This window comes from Hyaena hyaena, unplaced genomic scaffold (genome assembly GCF_003009895.1).
Source record: "Hyaena hyaena isolate Hyena2069 unplaced genomic scaffold, ASM300989v1 scaffold_1018, whole genome shotgun sequence".
Taxonomy (NCBI): domain Eukaryota; kingdom Metazoa; phylum Chordata; class Mammalia; order Carnivora; family Hyaenidae; genus Hyaena; species Hyaena hyaena.
The window spans coordinates 391,803-416,318 of NW_024081650.1; the positions used below are offsets into that span (position 1 = coordinate 391,803).

The 24,516-nt window shown below is 35.6% G+C and overlaps 1 protein-coding gene across 1 annotated transcript in view; it reads right to left on the reverse strand.

The window, feature by feature from the left end:
• The window catches only part of ARHGAP42 (Rho GTPase activating protein 42), a 268,642-nt gene that overhangs the window by 30,447 nt on the left and 213,679 nt on the right, over window positions 1–24,516 (reverse strand). The window contains exons 9-12 of the mRNA XM_039221800.1: window positions 23,107–23,207; window positions 21,106–21,215; window positions 18,667–18,745; window positions 17,058–17,097 (exon numbers count right to left, since the gene is read on the reverse strand). Coding sequence (XP_039077731.1) covers window positions 17,058–17,097; window positions 18,667–18,745; window positions 21,106–21,215; window positions 23,107–23,207 — 330 coding nt within the window. The remainder of the gene's footprint in view (window positions 1–17,057; window positions 17,098–18,666; window positions 18,746–21,105; window positions 21,216–23,106; window positions 23,208–24,516) is intronic.

A 24,516-nucleotide genomic window follows, 5' to 3' on the forward strand; every position in this document is an offset into this window, starting at 1 on the left:
CATGTGTGGTCAGGAGGGAGCCCCAAGCACTGAAGACGGGTGATAAAGAGACTGTCACACCAGGGAGCTCACAAGGGAGAGAGGAATCCTCATAACATTTGGCTTTGAAAGCAAAAAGGACTGATTTTACTGACTTCTTAAAAACAAGAGGGATGTAAAGCCTGGGGAGAAAAAAAAAAAAAAAAAAAGCCAGTTCCATACTGAAAAAGCCCTGAGGGCAATAGGAAGATGAGTCTCTGCCCTTAAAGAGACAGCAGGACAAAAAGCCCTTAAGACAGGCTAGAAGCAGCACTTTGAAAAACACCAGGGCATACAGGTGGAAAAGTTATTTACTCCTCTCTGAGGGTATCCAGGGGAAGATTCCTCTAGGAACAAAGGAGCTAGCAGGTGCCATTGCCCTCTTTCAACCCTCAGCACAAACACAGGGCCACCTGCAGAAACTAGCATGCTCTGAAATTCACTACCTAATTTGCTTATACTAAGTCCCACACTCCTGTGCTTCCCCATATCCACCCTTTCCAGCCATGTCTGCCTCAGTCCCAGCACTGTGGGCCCCTCCCTCAGAAATCCAGCACGGACCTTGCCAAACTGCCTATTTCCACCCATGCATTTTGCAAGGCTGCAGCTCTGGCAGCAGCAGCTGTGGACCCTGAGGAAGTCCGAGGAGCACCGTGGTAAGATCATGCACCCTTCACATGCAGCTTGGGTCCTCAAAGCTGCAGGTCTCATCTTAAAAGCATAGCACACCTTGTTAAAACTGCACATCCCATCTCAGCCAGGTACAAAACACCGCCTACAATAGGTAAAAGACAGCCTCTGAAGACAACTGGGCTGAAGGAAAAAGAAACCAGGACAAATAACAGAGCACATTCAACACATATAGAAGACACCACCTCAAGCCCCAAGTGGGGAACAGGGGAACAGCATTTCAGAGCACTATAAGATCTCTTCTTCATAAGGCCACTACATTCAATAGGAGGATATATTAGCTGACTTTCCTGACCAAAAAACAAAAACAAAAACAAAAACAAAAAACAAAAAACAACAACAACAAAAAACAAACAAAACACTAAACTCAGAGAATTAGGTAAAATGAAGAGAGAGGAGTATATCCCAGATGAAAAAAATAAGACAAAGGACAGTAAGAGACCTAAGACAAATGGATACAAGTAATATGCCTGATAGAGAATTTAAACAATGTTCATAAAGATACTCACTGCACTTGAGAAAAGAGTAGAGAATTATCAGTGAGACCCGTAACAAAGATAAGAAAGAACCAATTAGAGATGAAGAAAACAAAAAAATTGAAAATTAAAAATTAAAAATACACTAGATGAAATAAAAACAGGCCAAAGAAGCAGAGGAACGAATGAGCAACCTGAAAGAAAAAAAAAAAAAAAAAAAGGAGAGGATATATATTCCTTATGCAAAGGAGAAATATATTCAGATTCAGGAGGCAAAGAGATCCTCCCCCAAAAAATCAACCCAAGGAGATCATCATAGATGTATAGTAATAAAGAGGGCAAATACTAATGATAAAGAACCTCAAAAGCAGCAAGAGAGGGGCACCTAGGTGGCTCAGTCAGTGGAACATGCAACTTTAGATTTTAGGATTGTAAGTGAGCCCCACATTGGGTATAGAGATTACCTAAAAATAAAATCTTAAATACAACATTTTTTAAAAAGCAGCAAGAGAAAAGAAGGTAGTTACACACAGGGGAAATCCCATAAGCTGTAAGTATATTTTTGCAGTCTAAAAGTGATTGGCATGATATATTCAAAGTGCTAAAATGAAAAAATATGCAGCCGAGAATCCTCTAATAAGCATGATTACCATTCAGAATAGAAGAGATAGTTTCAGAGACAAACAAAAGCTAAAGGAGTTCGTGACCACTAAACCAGCCCTACAAAAAATTTAAGAAAACACTCTGAGTGAAAAGGAAAGACCATACGTAAGAGTATGTAAATTAGGAAACACAAAAGCAGTAAAAATAAATGTATCTGTAAAAATCTGTGAAAGGATTCACAAAATAAAAGGGTGGAAAATAGAGACACCATATACCTGAAACACGGAGTGGAGGGTAAGAAAAAAGAATGGGTTCTAACTTAAGTGACCATCAACTTAATATAGTATATGCAGTTGATGATATATACAAACCTACTGGTAACCACAAATCAAAACCCAGCATAAGATTTGGAAAGAATAAAGAGAAAGGAATCCAAGTTTTATCACTAAAGGAAGCCAGCAAACTGTGAAAGACAGAAAAAGAAGAAAGAACCATAGAAAAACTACAAAAAGGACCACAAAAAAAGTAACAAAATGGCAGGAAATACCTTTCCATCAATAATTACTTTGAAAGTAAAAAAACCTGTCTAAATACTGCCTACAAGAGACTCATTTCAGAACTACAGACACATACAGATTGAAAGAGAAGGGCTGGAGAAACATTTATCATGCAAAAGGATGCCAAAAGAAAGCCAGAGTAGCTATACTTATATCAGACAAATTAAACTTTAAAACAAAGACTGTAACAAGAGACAAATGACACTATATAACAATGAAAGAACAATCAAAGAGAAAAACAATTCTAAATGTTTATGTGCTCACCATGGAAGCACCCAAATACATTAAAAAGTTAACAACACACATGAAGGAATAAATTGATAGAAATACAATAATAGTAAGGGATTTCAATACCCCAGTTATATCAAGGACAGATCATAAAAACAGAAAATCAACAAGAGAGCAGTGGTTTTGAATAACACACTGGCACAGATGGATTTCATAGATATATTCAGAACATTCCATTGTTAAATAGAACAGGGGTTGCCTGAGTGGCTCAATTAGTTAAGGTCCAGCTTCAGCTCAGGTCATGATCACATGGATGAGTTCGAGCCTCGCATCGAACTCTGTGCTGACAGCTCAGAGCTTGGAATCTGCTTCAGTTTCTGTGTGTGTGTCTCTCTGTGCCCCCACCCCCACTCATGCTCTGTCTCCTTCACTCTCAAAAATGAATAAATACTAACAAAGAAATAAATAAAAGAGAATACACATTCTTTTCAAGTGCACATAGAACATACTCCAGAATACATCACATAAATAGGTCACTAAAAAAGCCTCAAGAAATTCAAAGAGATTGAAGTCATACCATGCATCTCTTCTGACCACAATGCTATGAAATTAGAAATCAAGCACAAGAAAAATATGAAAAGAGCATGCCACTAACCAATAAGTCAACCAAGAAATAAAAGCATAAAAAATTACTTGAGGAGAAATGAAAATGAAATCCTGATGGTGAAAATGTTTGGGATGCAGCAAGTGGTCCAAAGATGGAAGAATACAGGAATACAGGCCTACATCAAGAAGCAATAAAAATATCAAATAAACACCTAAGCTTTACATCTAAATGAGGTAGAAAAGGGGGAAATAATAAAGATTAGAACAGAAATAAATGATAGAGACACTAAAAATGTAATAGAAGAGGTCAGTGAAACCAGGAACTGGTTCCTCGAAAAGATCAACACAATTGCTAAACTTCTAGCTAGACTCATCCAGAGAGACAGAGAGAGACAGAGAGAGACAGAGAGAGACAGAGAGAGAGAGAGAGAATGCAAACAAACAAAATCACAAAGTTAAGAGGAGACATAAGAGCCTCCACCACAGAAATACAAACAACTTAATTATGATGAAAAATTATATGCCAACAAATTGGACAACCTAGAAAAAAATGGACAAATTCATAGAAACAGATAGCCTACTAAAACTGAACCAGAAAGAAACAGGATATTTGAACATATTGATAACCAGCAAACAGATTGAATCAATAATCAAAAACTCCCCCCAAAACAAAAGTCAGGATCATATGTTTTCAAAGGTAAACTTACCAAATATTTAAAGAAGAGTTTATACCTATTCTTCTCAAACTTTTCCAAAAAATAAAACAGTAAGAACTGTTCAAATTTATTCTGAGGTCAGCATGACCTGGTACCAAATCCAGATAAAGACATCATACACACAAAAAAGGAGAAGTACAGGCAAATATTTCTGGTAAACACAGATGCAAAAATCCTCAGCAGAATATTAGCAAACCAATCCAAATACATTAAAAAACCACTCGCCATAATCAAGTGGGACTTATTCCTGGGATGCAATGGCAGTTAAATATTCACAAACCAATCGACATGACACATAGGAAAAAGGATTTAAAACCATATGATCATTTCAATAGATGCAGAAAAAAGCATCTGACAAAGTACAACATTCACTCATGAGAAAAACCCTCAACAAAGTAGGTTTGCTGAAAACTATCTCAACATAATAATGACCTTATCTGAAAAACCTACAGAAAACATCATAGTCAATGGGAAAAGTTGAGAGCTTCTCCCTTAGGATAAGGAACAAGACAAAGATGTTCAGTCTTACAACTTTTATTCAACCTAATACTGGAAGTCCTAGCCACAGCAAGTAAGACAACAAAAAGAAATAAAAGGAATCCAAATTGGTAAAGAAGAAATAAAACTTCCACTATTTACAGATGACATGATATATAAAAAAACCCTAAACATTCCACCAAAAAAATTACTAGAACCAATAAGTGGAATTCAGTAGGGTCACATGATACAAAACCAATATACAAAAATCAATTGCATTTCTCTTTTCTTTTTTATAACGTTCATTTATGTTTGAGAGGGAGAGGCAAAGTGCGAATGGGGGAGGGACAGAGAGAGTGGGAGAAATAGAATCCGACGCAGGCCCCAGGCTCTGAGCTGTCACCACAGAGCCCGATTCAATGGGCTCGAACTCACGAACCACCAGATCATGACCTGAGCCGAAGTTTGACACTCAATCAAATGAGCCACCCAGGTGCCTCAGAAATCTGTTGCATTTCTATACATTATTAAAAAATTTTTTAAATAAAAATTTTATTCATTTTTGAGAGACAGAGTGTGAGTGGAGAAGTGGAGAGAGAGGGAAACACAGCATCTGAAGCAGGCTCCAGGCTCTGAGCTGTCAGACAGAGCCCGATGTGGCATTCACACTCACAAACCGCTGGATTATGACCTGACCCAAAGTCGGATGCTTAACCAACTGAGCTACTAGACGCCCCTACATTTCTATATATTAATAATGAATCAGGGGCGCCTGGGTGGCTTAGTTGGTTAAGCGTCCGACTTTCGCTTAGGTCATGATCTCGCGGTTCGTGGGTTCGAGCCCCGTGTCGGGCTCTGTGCTGACTGCCAGCTCAGAGCCTGGAGCCTATTTCAGAGTCTGTGTCTCCCTCTCTCTCTGACCCTCCCCTGCTCATGCTGTCTCTCTCTCTCTCCTAGAAATAAATAAAAAAATATTTTAAAAAAAATAATGAATCTGCAGAAAGAAAAATTAGAAAAAAAAAACAATTCATTTACAATTGCACCAAAAATAATAAAATAGTTAGGAATAAACTTTTCCAAAGAAATGAAATATACTTTCTGTACATAGGAAAATATAAAACACTAATGAAAGAAACTGAAGATGACAGACAGAAATAGAAAGACATCCCATGCTCATGGATTGGAAGAACAAATATTGTTAAAATGTCTATACTACCCAAAGAAATCTACAGATTTAACGCAATCCCTATCAAAATACCAAAAGCGTTTTCCACAGAAGTAAAGAACAAAGAATTCTAAAAGTTGTATGAAATCATAAAAGACCCTCAATACCCAAAGAAGTCTTGGAAAAGATAACAGAACTGGCGATATCACAATTCAATACTTCAAGTTATATAAGAAAGTGGTAGTAATCAAAACATTATGGTACTGGTACAAAAACAGACACACAGATCAGTAGAACAGAATAGAAGGCCTGGAAATAAATCCAAAGTTATATGGTCAGTCAATCTTTGAATAAGGAGGGAAGAATATGCAATGGCAAAAAACTTTTAAGAAATCCTAGACAGAAAACCACTGACACCTTCGAGGTTTGAGAAATCTATGGCCCAAAAAACTAGAAGTACTGAACTGGAAAGATATTTCTAATTTGCTGTCAGTCAAAAAAAAAAAAAAAAAGTAATCAATAGACAGTATGACCCAATTTCTTAAAATGTAGAGTTTGAGGGTATGTTTCTATTTTCCTAGGGGAAAAAAAAACTTTAGAAAGATCTATGCAAGTAAGGAAAAAGAGAACAGAAGGTAAAAAATATCATTTTTATTCACTAGACTTTGAAAGTGTCCAGTGTTTTTTAAAAATATAGTTCTTTAGAACTTTTAAAAAAATCAATAGATTAAATTATTTTAAAATGCCCAAACTAAAAAACATATTGTTACCCACAGGAACTGGCTCATTTATTTCTCTGTCCCCAGGGCCTTAGGTCAAGTGAACATAACTCAGTCATTGCTTTGGGTTAACTCAACAATACAAGAATGAATAGTCAGTGAATAATCATCTTATAAGAGTTCTCTACCTACATGAAGCTCTTTTTAGACAGCAAGAAGGGATTTTTTGCTTAATTACCCAAAAGGCCAATCATAAGAATCTCCCTCCGGTATTTTAAAATACTTATTGAACATAAGAAAACAGGTAAATGGAGAGGTAAGGAATCAAATATTTTCATTCTTAACAACAAAAACTGAGCCCAAAAAATGTAAACCTAGATAAAAAGGATACACTAGCATTTTAAAAAATCAATTAAAATTCCACATTCCTGACATTTCCAATGCTTGGGTTCTTGAGTAACATTGTTCAACTTTTCAATAAATATTAAGAAAGAGAAAACCATTTTTAAAAAATTTCAGTAAAACTTGCCCTTAGCAAAGTGAATGAAGACAGGTATGGTATCTATATATGTAGATACCATATATATGTATGGTATATATACATTCATGTATGGTATATATACATATACCATATATATGTAGATATATATATATATATATATACACTATATATCTATATCTATCCATGTATCTATATCTATATCTATCTATGTATATAGATAGTATATATATATATATATAGTATCTATATCTATGCTTGTATATAATAAACAGAATTTAAGTATCTACGTGTAGAAGAATAAGCAATAACCAGACTATATTGAAGGTATAACAGGATATTTGGAAACACTACCCCAGTCTATTCTTATAAAACAGTATCACAACCCCCACAAAGAATAAAATCTTATAGATATTCAATCTGAATGCCAGGCCATTCCATAAATGCCACTATATGGATGTGTTGCATGATCCTGTGCTTTAGGTCTTTTCACATGACAAGAATAATTAAAACACTACCAATCAATTCAATGATACAGAAAAATATACCGTGTTGGCAGAAAATAACCATGGATTTTTGTTTTGTTTCCTCTGAACACCCTTTGTTATTGCCAAAGAAGTTTCCATAGTGCAGAGATAGCACCTATGTTGAATCCAGGGTTGAATCTCAGCTCTAGCATAAACTGCTCTACGAGTGAGAACATGCCTAATAATGCTTGTGAACTCTAGTTCTTTCATTTGTAAAATGAGGGAAATGGTAACACGTATGTTACAGGGCTGTAGTAAACTGAAGACACAACCAAGTGAAGCTCTGAAAAGCATCAAATAATGGAACAAGCCTAATTAAATGCTAGTTTCCTTCTCCATGTACTCCTATCTATATATCATTGCTATATGAAGAAAAATAGAAGAAAAAGGATGAAGGAAGTCAGTCATTAGTTCTAACTGGATGAAAGAAATAGTTACTCTCTCACATACTTGCTATGTTATGAGGCAAAGTTTTAACCTTTCTATCAGTTTCCTCTTCTACACAGTACGCATAATAGAAGTTTCTTTGTCACAGGATTGTTCACAGATGAAATATGTTGACATTTGCCAAGCTCCTAGAATAATGTTTACAATAGAGTAACTGCCACAGAAGTGTTGGGTATTAGCAGCAGCAGTAACTGGAAGAAAATATAAATATCTACATACATAAATTATATGAACAAGGCATTCTTTGGGCATGAGTAAAGTCACTGGGGCTTGAGGAACTGTCTACCAGGAGTGTTATTTTTCAAAAAGACATAATATATTACTTATTTTTAAATATTTGGAGCCCCACCAGTAATCTGTTTCTTGAAACAAAGGTAAATTAGGCATAAACCACTCAGGCCCCATAACCTGGCTAGCCACTGAAAAGACAAGTTGGATATTAAAATATGTCTGTATATTTTTATCATACTTCAGTAAATCACAATGAACATACACTTCCTCTCACTGGAACTTCACAGATTGCAATAGGCTGGGATTACTGTTCACCCATACCTGTTGCCCCTTCCTGCAGAAAGATTGTTTCTTAGCTCCTTCAAAGACAAGCTTGGCCATGTGATAGACACTAGCCAATGAAATATGAATGGAAGTGACAAATGCTATTATTCAGCAGACACTAACAGTTGATATGACTCTCCAGTTTTGCTGAGGTCTGGGGAGAGGAGGTCAAACAGCATACTCTAGCTCCCAGTGCCTGATGTCAGAGGTGGTCACAAAGTGTGGTGCTTCTGAAAGAAGTCAAGGAAAATATATTCTGTAATGGAAAACATGCAACTTCCTAAAGCCATGAAGAATTTATTGCATTTAATGTCAGTGGTAATGGGAACAGAACAAAAACAGGTTCTTTATAGCTTAAAGGAAAATTAGGAACTCCATAGTGTTCAACTGAATTATCAGTTGAAAGAGGCCTTACAAAAACAAATCACATCATTAAAGGTTGAGGATTTATCATCATTCTTCTTGAGTGAAGGACAAGGTCTCCCTGCTGCGACTATACAGAGTAGAGGATGCCCTTCCTACACAGTGGAAATAGAGTACTAAATCAGGACTCAGTGCCTGGTTCAGAGCAGGCAGTCAATAAATGCTTATTGATTGATGGTTTGCTAGTTATTGGTTTGCATGTGGTTTGTGCAAGTACCCTTGCTAATGCTTTCTAGAAGGGTTAGAACTTAGGTAACGGGAGCAAAATTTTGTCAGCTCTCCCCAGATCACCTACTCCCTGTTCCCATATCTCCCTGCTAAAGAAAGGGCCAGAATGATATGTAAAATACAACTACCACCAAATTCCCAGGAATTGAACCCTATAATATTAATGATACTTGGCTTTCAAAGGTGGAAGTAGAAAACAAGCTAACTTAAAGAACTTTATATATTCAATCAAAAGCTAAGTGTAAACATTATTTTTTCCTCTGGAAACTATTCAGGGATAAAGTTTTTATTGAAATCCAAATAAAGTTTCTATAAAGCAGTTTAGCAGCATAGTATCTATTAATCTCAACAGAATTCAAACAGCCATGAGGAAAAGAAAAAGAATAGTTTTCTATACAGCTAACAAAGCAAAAGTCCTTGTACCTTCAATTTCCTAGTAATTAAAAACCCAGCATGTCCTTACACAGATATAATCTACTTGGCCTTACAGTACCTTCTCAGGGTTGACAAAACAAAGCAACACTTGGCTTTAATTTCTAATTCACTGTTCTCATCTGCCAATTCAGATTAAAAGCAATTTATTACAGATAACTAATATCATATTATCCATGGCTTGAAAGAAAAGAAAAAAAGAAATGAGTGCATTTATTGGTGTTTGCGATACCAAAGGACCATTTCTCTTCTCCCTAAAGAAGCAGTTAACTCTCCACAGCCCTGGCCCAAATTGTTACTTCTTCCTGATCTGCCCATGAAAAGTATTTGAACTATCACCCTCTTCCTGGATCTCAGTGAGAGAAATAGGATAATTTGATAACAGGTGTGAGAGAGGATGTGGTGAGGAAGAGGATGTAACCCAGGGAAATCTGTGAACTTCCAAAATTAAACTATATACACAGTAGTGTGAGGCTCAAAAAATTCAAGACAGATAGCAATTGGCTAGGATAAGAATGAACTTCATTTTTCTTTACTTTATTGCTGGGGAGAACATGTTCCCTAAGTACACATAGGGAAAGTCACTGACACACAGTGGCAGAAATTGAGAGTTTGGGAGAAATTCTGAAAGTATCTTCTGGTCCAATCATGGGGACATGTGGCACGTACATGAGGACTGAATGTTGAATGACTGTGATTATGTCACCAAACCGTGATGTTCATTAGCAGAAACATCATTTGAAAGGACTTCGTAAAACACCTGTAATAAAGTAGGTGCACAGTGGAATACTGTTGAACTGAACTGCATGAGAGAATGAGAATTTAGTACCTTTTCTTTCAGTTCTCACTTTCTGCAGACCTAGGGTAGAAGAACCAACTGAAAAAGCATCACAAAAACATGTTTGAGTGTGGACAAGGCTCAGGGTACCAACAGAGAATGCCAAATCAAGCAAGCCTAGGAAAAATGACAACCATGTCTATCTCTTTTAACAACTAGTCCCAAGATGAAGATTTTGGGACATAAGAGTTTTTTCACAAGGGATAATTTGCTTCAAACAGTATGGTACTGGCACAAAAACAGACACATAGATCAAGAGAATAGAATGGAAAGCCCAGAAATAAACCCAACTAATCTTTGAAAAAGGAGAGAAGAATATGCAATGGGAAAAAGATGGTCTCTTCAACAAATAGTGCTGGGAAAAATGAACTGCTACCTGCAAAACAATGAAACTGGACCACTTTCTTACACCATACACAAAAATCAACTCAAAATCGATTAAGGACCTAAATGTGAGACCTGAAGCCACAAACATCCTACTAAAGAGCACAGCCAGTAATTTTTCCAACATTGGCTGTAACATTTTTCTTGATATGTCTTCTGAGGCAAGGAAAATAAAAACAAAAATAAACTACCGGGACTACATCAAAACAAAAGGCTTTATACTACTGAATGAGAGGAGATATTTGCAAATGACATACCTGATAAATGGTTAGTATCCAAAATATATAAAGAACTTATACAACTCAACACCCAAAAATAAATGATCCAATTAAAAAATAGGCAGAAAAGGGGCACCTGGGTGGCTCAGTCAGTTAACCGTCTGACTTCATCTCAGATCATGATCTCAAGGTTCGTGGGATCAGATCCCATGTTGGACTCTGTGCTGACAGCTCAGAGCCTGAAGCCTGTTTCAGATTCTGTCTCTGCCCCCACTTGTTCTCTCTCTCTCAAAAATAAAATAAACATTAAAGCAATTTTTAAAAAATGGGCCGAAAACATGGACAGACATTTCTCCAAAGACGACATCCAGATGACATTAGACACGTGAAAAGATATTCAACATCACTCATCATGAGGGAAATGCAAATCAGAACAAAAATGAGAGATCATCTCACCCCCTGTAAGAATGACTAAAATAAAAAAAAAAACAAAACAAGAAATAACAAGAGCTGGCTAGGATGAGGAGAAAAGGGAACCCTTGTGCCCTGTTGATGGGAATACAAACTGGTGCAGCCACTGTGGAAGACAGTATGGAGGTTCCTTAAACAATTAAAAATAGAACTACCCTATGACCCAGGAATCACACTACTGGGTATTTACCCAAAGAATACAACAATACTAATTTGAAAAGATAATATGTGCCTCTATCTTTATTGCAACATTATTTACAATAGCCAAACTATGGAAAGAGCCAGTGTCCACTAATAGATGACTGGATAAAGAAGATGTGGTATAATATGCAGAATGGAATATTACTTAACCATTAGAAAGAATAAAATATTACCATTTGCAACAACATGGATGGAGCTAGAGTATAACGCTAAGTGAAATATGTCAGTCAGAAAAAGACAAATACCATATGAATTCACTCATATGTGGAATTTAAGAGAGAGAAGCCAAGAAACAGACTCTTAACCACAGAGAAAAAAATTGATGTTTATCAGAGGGGAGGTGGGTGGGCATTCAGTGAAATATGTGATGGGAATTATGAAGTGCACTTGTGATGAGCACTGAATGATGTATGGGTTTCCTGAATCACTTTATTGTACAACTGAAACTAATAGGACACTGTATGTTGACTAGACTGGAATTAAAACTTAAAAAAATTGAACTACCCTCCAATCCAGTAATCACACTACTAGGTATTTACCCCAAAAATACAAAACACTAATTCAAAGCGACAGATGCATCCATATGTTTACTGTAGTATTATTTTCAATTGCCAAATTATTGAAGCAGCCCAAATATCCATTTATTCATGCATGAATAAAGAAGATGTGGTATATATACATACAATGGAATATTACTGACATCAAAAAGAATGAAATCTTGTCATTTGCAATGACATAGATGAAGCTAGAAAGTATAATGTCTAGTGAAATAAGGCAGTCAGAGAAAGGCAAATGCCATATGATTTCACTCATATGTGGAATTTAAGTAACAAAACAAAGGAGAGCCAAAGACAAACCAAGAAACAGACTCTTAACTATGGAGAACAAATTGGTGGTTACCAGAAGGGAGTGAGGAGTGAAATAAGTGATCAAGATTAAAGAGCAGACTTGCCACGATGAGTATTGAGTAATGTATAGAATTGCTGAATCACTATACTGTACTCTTAAAACTAATATAACACTGTATGTCAACTGTACTGGAATTAAAATTAAAAACTTAGTAAAACCAAAACAAATTTGTTTTTTCAAAAGTTGGGCTCAAATTATGGAGAACTATATTGGTGTGTTATTCTTTTTTTTTTTTAAAGTTTTTATGTCTTTATTTTATTTGGAGAGAGAGAGACAGAGTATGAACGGGGGAGGGGCAGAGAGAGAGGGAGACACAGAATCCGAAGCAGGCTCCAGGCTCTGAGCTCTCAGCACAGAGTCTGAAGTGGGGCTTGAACCCATGGACTATGAGATCATGACCTGAGCCAAAGTCAGATGCTTAACCGACTGAGTCACCCAGGTGTCCCTGATATGTTATTCTTTAACAAAATATCCCTAATGGTACAGATTGAGGGATGGTTTAGTTCTAGTCTTAACTGAATAATATCTGTTTAATATTGATAGTAGACATTGCTATTCTCAAAGTGTATGAATTCCCACAGTCTTAGAATTTCAAGAAAAGAATACTGTAGCAGGCATCTTTTACAACCAGAAAAGCATTTGTGGACCAATTCTTTAGTTTTTGTACTTGATGCTTTTTTTGTTGTTGTTAAGATGAGTCAAACTTTCCTTCTCTACTGAATTACATGTGAATCTCATTTACAGCATCTATAGTCCAAAAACCAGAAAGTACTGAGACTTTTTCATGTTAGGTTTATAAAAATAGCCTCATTACAGATACAGAATAGTTTTACTCTTCATATCATGGAATATCTTCTCTGTATATTCACAGTATGGTCCTATTTTAGGATGTTAAATAGTTTTTGCTCTATTACCTTTAGGCTTTTTAGTGAAAGCACAGACATTAGAGCCACTTTTAATGGTTGACATTCAAAACAAATTTTTACCTGAGTTTTGTATTTTACCATACTAAGCTTCATTATTAGCCTCATCAGTTCAAAAACACAAACACATCCCATGCAAAACTGAGTTTCCAAAGGATAGCTAGAGCATTTTATGATAATCCGAATCAATCTGAATTACTATAGCTATAAAATGCACTTCCCAAGGTGGCAAATGAATCAAGATTAGTACTGGTCTCAAATAACAATTGGAGACCATATAGAAATTGATATAATTCCACTTTTGAGAGTAGTCAAATGTCTAAAAGGAACACAGAGATCTCAAAAAACAAGATGATATGTAGAACAACGGTGGAAGAGCAGAATATAAAGACAGAAGGTGCTCTGAACTCCCAATATGATGAGCTTGCCTAATTAATTCAAGATTTAGAAAAGAGGTCTGAGAACCTCACAATCACTGGAATATAATTTAGAACTGAAACAGGTAAAATTCTGGACATATTGCTAGGAAGAAAATATGACACTTTGGTCAGGTGAAAATGACCATATGCTTGAATCTGGAATACTGCTGAGTGTTGGTGTGTATCCTGTAAGTTATGATATATAAGACACATGATAAAAGAGATAAGAAGTTAGATTACAGTCTGAGCAAGAGATTCAATTAATTAATACATTAATACATTAATGTTCCATTAATACATTTTAGGCCTTGATATAGTAAAACATTCAAAATTACATGCAAAAATACTAAATTCTGAGGATGTGGAAAGCCCCTCAACTTGTCTGAGAGGCAGATCATTTCAGGGAAAGGGACTTCACTGCATGTTGGGTTGAAGAATATTTAGAAAACCTTGCTCACCCAAGCTGGCAATACCAAAATGTCCACCCTTCAGCTGCAGGGAGCTTATTTCTAGAAGGTACATTTAATTCTGTCCTCCACTAGCCAGAGTTTCTTTTTATTGATGGTACATGCCATAATCTTGCTTTTCAATAGAGTAGTGATTCTCTTTGGGTGAGCAAATCTCCAAGAATGTGGAAAAAAACCAGAAATAAGTGTGATTTTGGACAAGTTGGCTTTATGTCCACATAGCAAGACCTCTTGAAATGACTACGTAATTTTGTGTGTGATTTATTTAGAATGTTTAGAATAGTTAAAGGGATGTTAATCTCAGCATTTATAAGTCAATGTATTAGATTACAGAAGATACCATGGGTTTAGAAAGATTATATTAGCCAGAATCACAGACTTGTCTAATTACGGTGTTGCATGTGGGGGAATAAAATTTACTATTTTTGTAATTATAACTTGTATGTCTACAAAGGCTTCAAAGATCAAATGTATAAATGGGGAATTCTGTCAAAGTTATAAAAACAAAGTGAAAACAACATTTAAAAAAATTAGGACATTTGTACATAAAGTAAGATCTGTACATTGATTAAAAGTAGGCTGAAAGAAAAAATATAGCTTAAGATAAATAATAAAAATAAAACTTAAAACTAGGGTTAAGATTTATAACTTTGAACACTACATACTAATGAAGCAAACATAATATAATATTCTTTTCTATGATCAAAATCTCCCCTTGGGCAATAAAAGCCTACTGGTACTCAGAGCAACAATAAGAGCAAATGTGTGCTGAGCACATGCTCATGGAAGGTCTGTGTTTAGTACTATAAAGAAGGCTACAGGTTTCTGTCACAAGTTGCTCAGAGAACTAATAAGTAGGATACTAAAACACTACACCAAAAGCCAAAATGTGAGAAATGACTCAAACACATGGACTCTAGAACAGCTATTTTTCTGAAAAACAAAACATTTTACAATTATAAATGATGGCATAGTGATGTTTCAGGTGGCTAAGCCTACAAGAAAGTAGATTTCTGGGAGAGTCTTCTTTAAAGCATGAAGAAGCACATTCTCATTCATCACAGAAAAGTACATGTGACAAACTCCTTATTCAAAGTTCCTAGTTATTTTAGAAACCCTAGTTCCCAGAAATACATTACAGTTCAAATATATTCTCACTGACTTGACCATGTCCCTATTTAGAGCCTTATTCAATACCATATATAGGTTCAGTTGTTTTCCAAGAATTCATCCTTGAGTGGTTCATTTGAATTTGAAAGAACTATGTATTATATATGAAAAATGAAACCAATATTAGAAAACACATTGCAAACTCTACTCAAATGCAAATATACAACATATTGGTTTTTAGGTAACTATTTAGAATAAACATTCAGTACTTATCTGTTGGTTAATATTTCTGTGAATAGATGTAAGTAGGCAATAGAAGATTTTATATTAATCACTTTCCTTGATTTGCAATAAAGGAATGCAAGAATAAAAACTGGAAATAATTTTCTAAGTCTCTAACATTAAGAGTATTTTTTGAGAGAGAGACAAAGAGAGAGAGAGAAGCAGAGAGAGAGAGAGAGAGAGAGAGAGAATGTTAAGCAGGGTTGACATTCAGCATGGAGCTCAACTCAAGACTCGATCTCATGACCCTGAGATCATGACCTGAGCCAAAATCAAGAGTTGGACATTTAACCAACTGAGCCACCCAGGTGCCCCAAGAGTATTTTAAATCATGCTAGGTGGGCCTGGGTGGCTCAGCTGGTTAAGCATCCCACTTTAGCTCTGGTCATGATCTCACAGTTCGTGGGTTTGAACCCCACATCAGGCTCTGTGCTGACAGCTCAGAGCCTGGAGCCTGCTTCAGATTCTGTGTCTTCCTTTCTCTCTGCCCCTCCTCCGCTCGTGCTCTCTCTCTCTCTCTCTCTCTCAAAAATAAATAAACATTAAAAACTTTTAAATAAATCATGCTTTTTCTTTTGATAATTTCTGAAATTAATCACTAGAAATCATTTAATTCAGTTAAAACAATAAGCTTTTTCATACACTTAGTATTTATGATTTTCGAATGACTTGCCTTCCCAGTTTTTACTTCATTTTTTACTTTATTTTTACGTTCTCGTTTGCATTTTATTAGCAACTTAAAAGTCAGGGTTATTATTAAGGCTGTTTTAAAAATAAATTTAGACATAATGAGAGAAAATCAACTGAGTTAAATAAAACTTGAAATTGCTTTAGAGGATATACACACAACCTTAGAAATAAATATACAAATTAATTTTAAATGTCAAATAACCTGACTACATAAGGTACTTGTGAAAATATTCTAAAATAACCAAAGGTAAAATGTGGCAGGTGATTGAACACATATGGAAAAACACATAAAATGTGTTTAAGAATGTTTTGCTACTAAGGATTCTACACTGAGAAAACAAGTTTTCCTATATATCCCATTTGTTATGGACAATGTCCTTATAATATCACACTCTTGGGGACAAAGTATTCACGTCTTCAATCTTGTCACTGGAACAGGGAAACTAAAATAAACAAGCCCTTTACTGCCAATAAAAATATTTTAAAAATCAAACTAAATATTAACTGCTTCAAGTCTCTTCCTGGGCTAAAGCAAGGTACGTACCTATAAGTAAATAAATACCAAATAAATAAAAACTAATTTTGGTTACTAAAACACCAGTAGTTCAGTGCTTAAACTTGAGAACCTTCTTTGAATGAAAGTTTTAAATTTGCTTCACCATCAGATCGATGACATGTTACTATTATTTTCCCAGAATTAACTCTTAACATCACATAATATTTTTGTGATTTAAAAAAAAACTATGATAAAACTTTAAGCAATTATTAAAGTGACTTACTTTCTTCTTTCTTGCTAATAATGGCAGGTAGGGTGTAAATCTGAAAAACAAAGGAATTCTGATCAGTTAATGACCCAGCACAGAAACAGGGAGATATTGGTACAATGATACACAAAGGGAGTATCTTGATTTCAGGATCTTACAATCAGTGTGTCCACAGCGCCATCTCCCTACCCTGTCCACCAACCGTGCTTCCCAACACTTTCCATCATGGCTGTCCAGCCCTGGGCAAAGTTCTACCCCATTCTATCTGATTTATATATTTCCTTCTATCACCCAACATGGTACATAGTATGTATTCCTTCTTCAGGAAGGATTTCATAATAGACTTTACCAGATTGCTCCTTCCTCAAATTATCTTCTTAGCGTTCTGTTCTCAACATGTACAACTTTGTACTTGAGCTATCACACTGTCTTCTAAATTTGCTTTAGGTCAGGGTTTACTTCTCACCTATTAGTGGCAAAGAATCAAGTCCTTTTGTTTTAATTTTTAATCTGTAATTGCCTGATGCTTTTGTAAGTTATAATAAAATTAAAACATAATAAACATTATGAAGAATAGCCACAGAGTCCAAATTTTTTATTATTAAACTCAATAGATGTAAAATGACTACTCCAAATTACTATAAACTTTTCCAGATGTTTAATCATAATTTCTGCACTCATTTTTATTGTGGACTGTTAACAGTTTGAGGAATGGCCTCAAAGCCTAGGGACCACACTTTATATAGTTCTGTTGTTACACAGGTACTCTGCACAGGGTTTGTCAATTAAAGGATAGTTCTCAAGGGACAGAGTAGGGCCTCCTATTTTCTCTGTGTGCTTATACCTCCAATGATCCAATGTAGTGTTCTTCATAAAGAAAACAGACAGTGATCGATGATGTATTTCTTTTTTACATAAGCCTCCCTAATAATTTAAAGTAAACTATCATGGCCATATTAAAATAACTATTAAAACAGGGAAGATATGGATGGGAGGAAAAATGTCAAGCCACAAGGCAGTTTACCAGGTGAGACTTTTAAACAATGATACAGACCACAGGATTAGTTCTCACCCTAAACCTCTGCTCATCACACTGATCATAAAGCCTAGCACAGGCCTTGCAAAGACTGGGGACTTAATTATTAACTGAATAAAATAATCAAATCAGCATAGCCAAATTCATGGTAAGTAATTTGTTAAAAAGTAATTTTAGGATTTTAAATTAGTCCTGGAAGTTCCCCTGAGAAATAAATTAGGAAGTTGGTGTTATGTGCCAGTGAGTGAGACAACACTAGTAAAATAGTAAGGGTCTCTACTCTTCTGATTTGCTGTATTAATATGTACGACACACATAAAAAAATCCAGATGTACTCTGTAATTAGAACATAAACTCTTAATTTTTTAACAATTATTTATTTATTTGAGAGACAGAAAGAGACAGAGCATGAGTCGGGGAGGGACAGAGAGAGAGAGAGAGGGAGACACAATCTGAAGCTGTCTCCAGGCTCTGAGCTGTCAGCACAGAGCCCAACACAGGGCTCAAACCCATGATCCATGAGATCATGACCTGAGCTGAAGTTGGACACCTCAGGTGCCCCTAGAAGAATAAAATCTAAATTCTTACTGGTTCTTTCCCATCCATGGCTTCGAGCCAGAGTTTCCGATTAGCTTCTGAGAATGCCTGCAATGTGATGATTCCATGCCTATTAAAAATAAATGTTTTATATATTTAATTATTTCTGTTATGTCTTCACACATTTATTATTTTTGTGTGTTTTATAAGGTGAAGGTGAAATTTTAAGAAAAAGAAGGAAAGAAAAAGTGAAAAGAGGGGGGAAAAAAGAAAAGAGAAGAAAAACAGAATTTAAAAAATGAAAAGAAAAAGACTGACTTTCCTTTCAGAAAAATCACTGTGGGAACATACACACACACATAGACACCCTCCCCCCCCCACACAGACACACACACACATAATTCTAATGGTTACAGGTAATAAAATCATTGGTTTAGGTATGACTGCCTGAAGGAGGCCAGTTTCAAACTATTTCCCATGAAATGGCCAAAAAGCATGACCTAACATTCTACAATATGAGAATGATTAAGATTATGACCCCAATATGGTACAATCTAGCCACTGAAAATAATTACAATGAGTATATAGTAATATGAGAAGTTTCATATCATACCTAGACAATTATTAAGAAGACACTAAAACCAAAGTGTTTATCTATACCATGATCACAATATTAAAATTAATTAATTAGAAACAATTTTCTCATGTACCCATTCTGAAATAGTTAACTTGAGGATGTAGTTTAAGAGAGAAAGAGTGAGCAAAGGGAAGGAAGAAACCAATATAAGACAGAAAAAGACAGGAAATCCTGAAATAGTAAAATTGACGTAGCTAACTATGCAAATTATCCAGAAAATAAATTTGAAAAGAAATTAAAGGATTCTGTGAAGAGATACATTGCGGAGGAAATTTCACTTCAATATTGTATGATTAAAAATCAGTATGACTTACAACTGTGATGAAGGCATATTATCCCTTTTGTAAACAGGAAAACAGATCATTAGAATGACAGGAAAAGGAAAAATATACGTGAAGATCGAGATCACTTGATCTTAAAAAATCTAAGCCAGTATAAACGGAAATAATAAAATAATAATCAATATTTGTTGGCTGTTTATTATATGCCAGGTACTATGTTATAAAAGCTACCTTTCTCATTTCATTTTATCCTCATAGGAACCCTTTGAGGTGGGTACTTATTATCCTTACAGATAAGCAAACTAAATCAGAATTTAACAGTATGCCCCATGGTTACAGAACTAAAAAGCGCTGCTGAAATAAAGAAAAATCACTAGCATTTTTGTATTTGTCTACATAGAAAATCCAGAGGTTCCTACCACAAAACTATTAAAACCAATAGGGAGCTGAACAGCTATGCTGGATATATAGTGATATATTAAAAAAATTAACAGCCTTTCCATACAGGAGCATCAAACATTTGGGAAAAATATATACTAATGAATTCTATTCAAAATTGCAATAAAACGAAGACACTCAAGAATAACTAAAAAATGTAAATTGTTCAAAGAGAGTTCAACTGTCCATCAATTAATTAATAACTTCAATGCTACCCCAAGTCAAAACTCCAAAGGACTTTTGTGGAAACAAAGGGAAACTTAATCAGTAGATCCATAAAATGTAAGAACATAGGGCCAAAATATTTAATACAGTTTTAAAGAAGCATAAAAAATGGGGGCCTTGCCCTAGTAGGTAGTTATAAGCGACATATATGTAAACTATAGTTTATAAGATTATATAGAGTAAGCATTTTATATAGTGCATACACACAAAGCTAGAGTATTCAGATAAGAATGGTAGCAATGCAGGGGAAGAAAAATAGATCATGGAATAGAACAGAGATCAAGAAATATACCTGCCCTTATTTAGTTTCTGTTCTTCCTGTATTGATACAAGAAGAGAAAAACAACAACAACAACAACAACAACAAAACGTAGAGCTAAATATCCCCCCTAGGTTATAAACTCACATGTGCAACATTTATATCTGTACCAATGCCCCAAGGTTAAGAATGTCCAGAACAGTGCTCTGCACAGAGCAGGCACTGAATTTCACTGGCTGAAGGAAACTAATGGGATTTCCAGCTATGTCTTATTATTCCTAGGAAGCAAGGCTACCAGTCTTCAAAAGTCCACAAAAAGGCTTACCCAGGCATGGTGAACAATGTTGTCAGGATCATTCATAGTGATGGGAACTCAAGTCTACCACAAATCCCCTAATGTTATTCATGTTGATTTCCCAAGTTCTTCTTTAAGTGATGTTGCTTTTTGCTAGCATTCTGTGTCTGATTTTTTTGAGAGCATTATGCAATATATATTTGTTGAATAAACACATAAAAGAATGAAATAAACATGCACACTGTTTTTAAAGACTGAAATACAAGTACTTGTATACTGTTTCATGCTTATATCTAAACACAGAAACAAATATTTTAGCTTATTAATAATATAAAGTAAAAAGAAAACCTCAAACCTTTCAACTACTTCTATGTCAAAGCAGAATCGTTTGTCAATTGAATCTGTCTTTCGTCGGATACAAGATTTCAATTTAAACATTTCTGGTGAACCAGTAACAAGGCCATTCTGAAACAAGAAAGGGAACACATTATTGATGTGATGATAAAGGCAAATGAAAAATATTAAATATGCTATCTAAGGTTGCTTGCATTAAAATGTTAATTAAAAAATGTTAACTTAGGTTATATATAAAAGTCATAATCACATCCTGTCCTCTGCAGACTTTTTGCCTCATGCTAACTGCTCAATTATAATACAAATTGTTTTTTAATAAGTTAATCACATATACTCATTTTACTTAAAGAATTTTGTGGCATGCCTGTCTAGTGATCTTAAACAAATGTACTTATGTTAAATAGCACTACAATGTACATTGTTTAGGACTTCAGATTTACAAAAGGTATGACATCATAGTTACCTTAATATCACAATTAGATATACAAAATGCTTGTCAGGATACAACACTGTTGCCCTAAATCAAATGCCCTAGGTTGCTAAGAGATTAGTACTGTTTCTCTGTGTGTGTGCATACGAGCAAGTATGTGTGAACATGTGTGTGTGTTTGTGGGTGTGTATTTAGAGTCTTATAGTATTAAATGACCATTGGCTCAAAGTCTCAAGAGAGCTACCAAAGTAACACATTTCTAGTATTTACTTGGTATAAATGTACAGCTGTCATACACAACTCATGACTGCACTGCTGATAATTGCTACTCTGCTAGTGAAACTATAATTCTTTGGAAAAGATCCAACACAAGCCAAAACCATAAGAATTCTCTTCTATATATCTGAGACACCAGTCACCTTAAGGGAAATATTTACCTAATGTCTGGTTAATTCTACTATCTTTGGTTTTACAAAGATCATAGATTTATTTATTAACAGAAGTTTGGTTTGGTATACTTGTTAACAGCTCATTGACTGTCACATAAGCTGGCTTTCAGGCAACATCTTTTCTTATGAAATCTTTAAAGTACAAACTAGCATGATTATAGCACTTAACTTCTCATGATGGTAGGAATTGAAGGTTACTTTTGCTCTGGTATGTTCTCCTTTATATTCTGTCTCTCCATTTGAATTTTTAGACTCTACTGAATGCCCAAGCACAATAAGTTTCAGCTGATGTATTTGAGTATATATCTAAGTTCGATCAACACTGACCTCTGCTATGATCTATACCACAAGTTAGCCAGGTGAGTCACTTACCTTGATTTTCTAATCTTGTAAAATAAGGCTAGATTAAATAATCCTTAGGGTAACTCTCAGCTCTAGGATTCTTAGATGATATGGGCCTAATTATCTAATTCTTAAGTTCAGTCACTTGCCATATTCATGTCATAACTCACAAAAAGATTATACCTTATATACAATAAAGGTGTTGCACTCTGTAGCAGTAGCACTTCCTTATATAAAGCACACTTTGTTCTATATTGTTCACTAGCCATGCGAGACATTCAGTGACCAATTTATTTTTGGAGCAAATAGGCATCAATTGATTTCTTCTGAGAAACTTTGCTGGCCAGCATTTCAGTAAACAGCACACAGTTTCAAAGAGGAAGTGGCATGTAGGGGCAAAAGGCAGCCTCCCACAGAGGTCACCTGGAGGAAAGATGCAGAGTCCTTGAGCCTGGTCCAGCCACCAACAGTCTCTACTGGGCTGCCAGCCACAAACAACTCTGCTGCCAGGGATGTGGGTGGACACCTCTGTGGTCTCCTGAAGGATCCCTACATTGAACTCCACTGCTTATAAACATTCCACAAGAAGACGAAGGAAAATCTTGGCCATTCTTTTCAAGTCATCAAGATCATGGAGCTTTGAGAAGACTTTTTTGAATTTTCGATTTTTAAAAATTATTTACATGTTTATTAGAAAAGCAAGCACATGTGATTTTGTTTTGTTTTGTTTCCATTACTTAACTAATAAACTCAGCTAAAAAAAAAAAAAAAGAAAACTCACCATTTTCCCACTGGATTTCATTTCTGAAACACTCATTGTAAACGTTTTACTTCCCTTATCATATGTACAATAATGTTTAATCCATGTAAAACCAAGTGGTCCTGATGTAAGGAAACAAACATTACAGATTGTTAATAAATGGTTTGTGTCTAAGTTTGTACAATTTTTGATGCTATGATACACAACTGAGTGTCTCCACAGGCCATGCAAGTTTAGAATATTTACTGTGAGAAAGGCCAGCGTGGGGAAAGCGTGGTAGAGGGTAAAGTGTCTTGCAACCAAACAGCATGGCTCTACTTGTAGCACTGATACTCCTCTGTAACTCAAGAGTTACTTTAGATCTGAATTTCAGTTATCGCAGTAAAAATGACATATCTTACATTCCAAAGAGGTGGGAACAATGAGGAAGAGCTGGAGTTACTAGAACTGATGTCCTTATTTCTATCCTTGTCCTTTATTCTTTTTTTGGGGGGGGGGGAGGGGGGTAGCTATTATTTTTATTCCAGATCTTTCTTCTCCAGAGATTGTTTTACTTAAAATCTTAACAAAATATAAAAAGCAACAGACAAAAAAAGTTCTGCATTACATGAGAAAAGATTGCGTAACTTTTAATGATGTCTGAAAGCACCAAACCTCAACTGTTTGCAATCAAATACAAAAGCTACCTACTAGTCATAAAAGCCCATTCGAATTCTCCAATTCAATGTATGCTCACACTAGAGCTTTTAGCATTTTCTTTGCCAGTTTTATAAAGGTATTTAGACTTTCTTCGGCAGCTATTTGGAGTGTATCAGTATGCCTTGTCCTTTATTCTTAAAACTGCCAGAAACTCTACTAAAACTTTAGTCAGGCCATTTCATCCACTTTGTTTAAAACCCTCCAGTGGTTTCCCACTTCACTTCAGGTAAAAACCAAAGAGCTGGGGCGCCTGGGCGGCTCAGTGGGTTAAGCATCCAACTTTGGCTCAGTCACGATCTCACGATTTGTGAGTTCAAGCTCTGTGCCAGGCTCAGTGCTGAGAGATCAGAGCCTGGAGCCTGCTTGGGATTCTGTATCTCCCTCTTTCTCTTCCCCTTCCCCACTCATGCTCTGTCTGCCTGTCTGTCTGTCTCTCAAAAGTAAATAAATACTAAAAGTATGAACAGTTCAACAAGGACTTAAAAAATCGAAGAGCCTATTACTATACACAATGGCCCCACATGATCTGACCCCTCATTACTGATCTGGCCTCACATCTTACTACCTTCTGCCTTATATACTCTGCTTTAGCTACATTGCCCCCTTGCTGATTCTTGAACACAGGGAATGCACTTCTGTTGCAGGGCACCCTGTTCTTCCAGCCTGGACTATTTTTCCTTCAGTTATCTGCATGGCTTGCATTGTCACTTCCTCTACATCTTTTCCTAAATG